The sequence below is a fragment of the Culex quinquefasciatus genome, chromosome 3 (assembly GCF_015732765.1).
Source record: "Culex quinquefasciatus strain JHB chromosome 3, VPISU_Cqui_1.0_pri_paternal, whole genome shotgun sequence".
Classification (NCBI taxonomy): domain Eukaryota; kingdom Metazoa; phylum Arthropoda; class Insecta; order Diptera; family Culicidae; genus Culex; species Culex quinquefasciatus.
This window is the reverse complement of record NC_051863.1, coordinates 190,993,607-190,999,874: the sequence shown is the minus strand read 5'-3', so window position 1 is coordinate 190,999,874 and position 6,268 is coordinate 190,993,607. Positions and strand designations below refer to the sequence as shown.

General features: G+C 28.0%; 1 protein-coding gene across 2 annotated transcripts in view; it reads left to right on the top strand.

Annotated features, from left to right (window-relative positions):
- The window catches only part of LOC6040951 (RNA-binding protein Musashi homolog Rbp6), a 1,069,503-nt gene that overhangs the window by 525,907 nt on the left and 537,328 nt on the right, over positions 1-6,268 (top strand). For both annotated transcript variants that reach the window (XM_038262029.1, XM_038262028.1), the window contains exons 4-5: positions 206-259; positions 3,219-3,303. In XM_038262029.1, coding sequence (XP_038117957.1) covers positions 206-259; positions 3,219-3,303 — 139 coding nt within the window. The remainder of the gene's footprint in view (positions 1-205; positions 260-3,218; positions 3,304-6,268) is intronic.

Genomic DNA, 6,268 nt, shown 5'->3' with positions numbered 1-6,268 from the left:
ATCCTTTTTAAATTCCTCAATTTCCAATTTTCGAAACACTAAAATATTAATTTGCTTCACCTTTAACCTTCTTTCTTCTTTCAATTTACTACCATTTTCTATTTTATGCCTCAGTTTTTCTTGATGCCTACCAAAACAAAACAAAAAACAGAAACAATTCAAAATTGCTGAAGTTCGACTTTTCGAAATTTTCCTCCACTTCCAGCTCGACGGCGATGGGATTGGCTGATTCCTCCGCTCCCCTGTACTCGAGGCCCAGGTAGGTTGAGCGAAGAATGATTTTCAGTTTTAAACCTTTTAAAATGTTGATGACAAATGCTTTGTTTTAACAATTTTGGTTTGCAGTTTGATTTTATATTATCATATTATTAAATAGAATTAAAGTTTTCCATTTTATTTTGAGAATCACTTTTGGAGAATTGTTAATTTAATATTAAAATAATCGATTTATATTTAAAACAATCAAATGTCCTATCAGAATTAACTCCAAGGATTTAAAATGATTTTTTTTTAATTTTAGAGATTTAGTGATGATTTTTAAACGAATTATCAGGAATCAATAAACAGTCAATTTGACTTGAAAATAAATGATAACTATTTAAAATAATAAAAAAAAAATAATTTTTTGCTAAAAATGTAGTGACGGGATTTTACAATGTTTTTGAATATAAATGTTTGAATTAAAGTAATAATCACTTCTGGAGATTTTTTAAAGGTCCAATAAACCAAATTTTCAGTTTTTGTTTTTTGAGTGTTTTTTAACAACCCTGACTCAAGGCGGTCTCAAAATTACCCAAAGAGAAAAAATGGAAATTTGGTTTATTGGACATCTAAAAAAAACGCCAGACCAAAATTTAAAAAAAAAATAATTCCAATTAATTGTAATTAATTGTTAAAATAAATGTTTAATTCAATTTAGAAAATACCATTTAGATTTTTTTCAAAATTGTGAAGATTGAATAAAATGACTATTAAAGAAATGACATATTTTTGATAAAATGATATTTTTCTTTAAAAAATGTTTTTTTTAAGCTATATTTGAATTAAAGTTTAGCATTAATCTTGAAAAATTATCTTCAATTTCAAAAATATTAATGTTTTTCAAAAGTGATATTCAATTCAAAAAATAAAGAAACTGGAATTTGAATTATGGGACTTGGACAACTTGGAAAGGTCATTGTCAGCTCCGACTTCCTCGCTCTGTGAAAATAATATCAGTTTTTGTTATTCCCATTTCAAAAATTATCAATAAATAAATCAATTTTATAAGGGAATACAATTCAATTTAAAAAAAAAAAAACAACAGCTTTTTAAAGTTTATTTTATCAGATTAATTTAAGCTTAAAGACCCCATTTCATAGTCAAATAAATGACCACGATTAAATTATGGTAATTTTATGTCCTAGTTAGAATACCAAACGAATAACAAATCTTGTTATTAGGAGAGTTTTTAAAATGTTTAACATCTTCTCTTATTAGCGTGTTATTAAACATTTTCAATATAATATCACTTCAATACCAAATCTTTTTATTTGATCAGAACCTGTTATTATTTTTTCTTCTTGAAATTGAAGTTCAGGATAAAATAATAAAACTTTTTTGTTACTTTAACAGGATTTGTTATTGAAATATTATTAATTTTGTTTATACCGTCTGCTCAGGTATTCATTAAATATTTTTCAGGATTATATTGTCAAATATTTTTAAATAAATGATTTTTTATTAAAATTTTACAAATAAATTTTTATCATTTATTAAAATTTTACAAATAAATTTTTAACATTTATGAAAATTTTAAAAACTTTAGTGACAGTCTGTTTGATAAAAAATGTTTCAAATTGCATGTTTTGAATTGTTGGAACTTAAGTAAAAGTTATTTTTTTTAAAGGTACTATTCAGAAACAAACAAGAGTAATTTAAATGTTGTAAAAGTATGATATTTTGTTTTTTTTTAAAGATTTTTGGAAATTGAAAAAAAAAAACATTTATTTTAATGAATATTTTTGAGGTTTATATTGAACAATATTTTATAACAATGTTATTTTATATAAAAATAACGGTATTTTTATAAATATTTTCATTTTGTTAAAACCTTTATTAACACTCTAATTGATAAAATAAACTGAATTTGAAATTAAATAAGGTAATTATATTATGATTTGTTGTACAGATTTTTGAGGATTTAAAAGACTTTTATTTTATTTAAGTTTTCTGAGAGTTGTATTAAACAAAAAAATAATAAATATTTTTTTATATTTGAAACTTTTTTGATTTTTTTGTTTGTATTAAAACCTTTAGTAGCAGTCCTTTAATAAAAAAAACTAAAAAAAAATCATGCCTTAAATAAATGTTAGAATTTAATTAAAAATCACTTTACTTAAAAAAAAAAAACTACCATTCATTAACAAATAAAACTAATTCAAATTTAAGCAAGTGAATTTTTTTTTTAAGATTTTAGAGAATTTGAAAGACAGTCAATAAAATTTTATAATTATAATTTTTTTCTTGGATCAAAGTTTTAAAATGACTTTTTATTTTGAAAACCAATTTTTCAGATTTGTGATTAACATTCAATAAAAAGATTTAAATGAATTATCAGAAATTATTTATAAGAATTATAATAACATTTATTAAAGTAACTAAAAAAATTAAAAGAAATAAATGAAACAAGAATCATCAGACATTTATTTTTAAAGATTTTCAACAGCAGTCAATTTAATTTTCAAATAATTAAATTGATTTAAAGATTTTAAGATTTGAAGATTTGAGGATTTGAAGATTTAAAGATTTGAAGATTTGAAGATTTGAAGATTTGAAGATTTGAAGATTTGAAGATTTGAAGATTTGAAGATTTGAAGATTTGAAGATTTGAAGATTTGAAGATTTGAAGATTTGAAGATTTGAAGATTTGAAGATTTGAAGATTTGAAGATTTGAAGATTTGAAGATTTGAAGATTTGAAGATTTGAAGATTTGAAGATTTGAAGATTTGAAGATTTGAAGATTTGAAGATTTGAAGATATGAAGATTTGAAGATTTGAAGATTTGAAGATTTGAATCATGTTTTTTGAATGGCTATATTTTTTATTTGATGTAATTTTGTTCACTTGTGTCTTTAATTAAAATTAAATATTGTATTTAGTATCAAATAACCAGTATTTACGAATAAACTCAAAAACTAATAATATCCCTTTCAATCTTCTCCACCTTTCTCCACAGAGGGTTCGGCTTCATCACCTTCGGTGACCCCGCCAGCGTAGACAAAGTATTAGCACATGGCACACACGAGTTGGACGGCAAAAAGGTAAGTGTTGGTTCTCCCCCCTCAGAATGACGTCACCCATGACCCTCAACCAATCACACACACACATGTGAATCACAAATCACTCAATCGGAGGCTAAGAAAGTTTTTTAGAATCGAAATCCGGACCCCGGCACTAAATCTCGCACAATCCTCGCGCGTAAAATCCAAACTTCATCTTTTATTCAGTGTTGACTTTGGACGCCAAAGGTGTCTGAGTTTTCCGAGGGCGGTTGGTGGTGCGAGATGCCAAAAATGCCATTTTCCAGCTCGGTGCGTAAAAATAATAATGAAATTTTATTTGCTTTAAATTATGTCGCCTTCCCTCCCTTCGAGCAAGCGAAATCCTTTTCTTCGACGTCGCAAGAAAGGAAAACTCACGGAAAATAAATAAAATGTGGATGCTCGACGCGCATCAATCGTTTTTTTTTTTTTTTTTGCCCGGCCGAGAAAAGGGGAAAAGAAACTTTTCCCCGTCGACGTTCGCCGTTGTTATATCACTCCACGTAGACAATAAATATGGGTGTTCTTTTTTTTTTGGTTCGTCTTCGGCTTGGAATCGGTGGGGGGAAACGGTCCAAAAAGTGGTTATAAAAGGTCCGCTTTTCACGTGTGTGAGCGCTTCAAGTGGGGAGGGAGGAGGGAGAGTGGTCAAACTATAACATGGAGCAGGAAATGGAAGAATAACAATGGATTTTTCAAAGTGAGGGAAGTGGCTTGAAGAGTGTGACGAGAAGAGGCTGACAAGTCTCTGGACGCAGTTTTGTCAGTGGGACGTGATTGTCATGCGTGTTGTTTCTTTTAGAAATTTATTGCGGAAGAATTTCAGAGAGATTATAACACATGATTTTTTGTATCTTATCACTCGTAACTTTTGTCACGTTTTGGAACATTATGATTTTTTATTTTTACAGATCAACAGACTGTAATAACGGATGAAATATCTTTTATAATTCAAAATGATTTTTAATACAGCATTTTCAGAGATTTGGGACAGTTTTTTTTTGTATTCTTGATTTAGGTGAAACTTTATGTGTACTTTTTCTATTATCAAAGAAGACATTTTGCATAATTTGTTCGTTAATACGGATTAATACGGATTTTGTTTGTACGACTGCTCACACAACATAAAATTACATTGCAACATAATATTTTTTGAAAAATTCCAATGTTCAGTGATGCATTGGAACGTCCACCTTGGCTTGTATTTTAAATTCATTTTTTTTTTGTTGTTCTCGCACCTCCACCCTCTCTGAATTTGATCAGAGTCGAGGGACATAAACTTCAAACATTATTTGCATCGGCATGACTAAAAATGCCATTTTCTGAGCTAGGCCATAGGTCAGTAAATAAAAAAAAAAATGATTTTCAAAAACTGTTGTAGAAAAAAGCCTGCGAACTTTTTTTTAAATTCAAAATCAACCCAAGTAGCACTCGTAACTTGTTAGCTGTTGAATAATAGTTAGTTGAAGCAATGCCAATGCCTTTGAAGGTTATGATCTTTTCTGTAGAGTCTACATCATATAAATGTAAAAAGCGTCAAATTTTCGAATATTTAATAAGAACTCAGCAACGATTTTCTGTGTCGGAAAATGAAACTTTCATGAAATTTTCCGGTCTTGCGAAAAATATACATCCGTACATGCTGCGGAAAGCAACAAGGAATAAAAACAAATTAACACTAAGATTTGTTGTGGTAGAAAATTCGTGGTTTTTTGCCCTTTAAAATGTTAAGGAAAGATAGAAAAAAAAATATCAACATTTTACAACAAATTTTATCATTTTTAATAAGATTTTTCTGAAAAAAAAATTTAGGAAAAAAATATAAATCAAAATTTTATTAATTGTTTAAAGTAAAACATATTTTCTAGTGTTTTTTTTTTTTGCAATATAAAAACACTGATGGAAAATAATATTCGAAAAGTTAAGAAAATTTTCCACAATTTTTCTATTGCGACAATGTTGATTGGTCGGCTTTTGCTGAAATACAGGCTCTTGAAGTGAAAATTTTGTGAAAAAACAGTTTTTCTCAGTGCTATCTAATTAGCTTTAATTTTTCAACAAGAGATATTTTAAAAACTTATAGTTTGATTTTCAACGTTATTTTTTTTCTGCGCTGTTCAATCGGATTTTGAATTTTTCGAATCTAGAGCATCCTTCTTGTCAATCGACTGAAAACATTTAATTAGAAATTATTCAAATGTTGGGTTGATTTTCAAAATTATTTAAATCGATTATCGTACCAATAGCTTCCAAGGTATTGCTTGTTTAAGAAAAACTGAGTGTGTACTAGATGACACTGATTAAAACTCGTTTTTCATTAAATTTCAACATTCAATAATAGTTGAAAATGTTTTAAAATAAAAATTGTACTAAATTTTTCAACACTTGGATTTTTTTGCTGGGGTGCTTTTCATTATCACAGCGTTTTTAAATTGCAAAATCTGATTTTTTTTGAAAAATTACACTTTAATATGCCCATAATTTGATAACAGTGCACATTATTTAAAATATGTGTAAGGGGAAATGTACCCTTTCTAATCAAACACCTTTCTTCGTCATATGGAGAGTTTGATGTTCGATTAAAGCTCCAAAAATACTATTTAGGCTTTAAACTTACCAGCAACAGCACCGCCTTGAGTAAGCACGCAAATTTATGCCATTTACTGGCCAAAAAGATCAAATTTAATGCACTTCTGACAATAATTTCTATTTTGCGAGACCATTTCTCATCATTTTGGTGGCACACACATCCACACGCAAGATCAGAGGTTAACTGCTTAACGAAAGTCGCCATCAATATCTTTTCACTAGCGCTAACGATTTCAAAGCGCTTAAGATAAAAAAAAATTGCTTCCAACTACCGGCAACATGTTCTTTCGCACATTAGTTAGTCATTTACTTGAAAAATAATCCCGAAAAATGTAAATAATTAGCAAGCACCATCAAAAAAAACAAACGCGCAAAG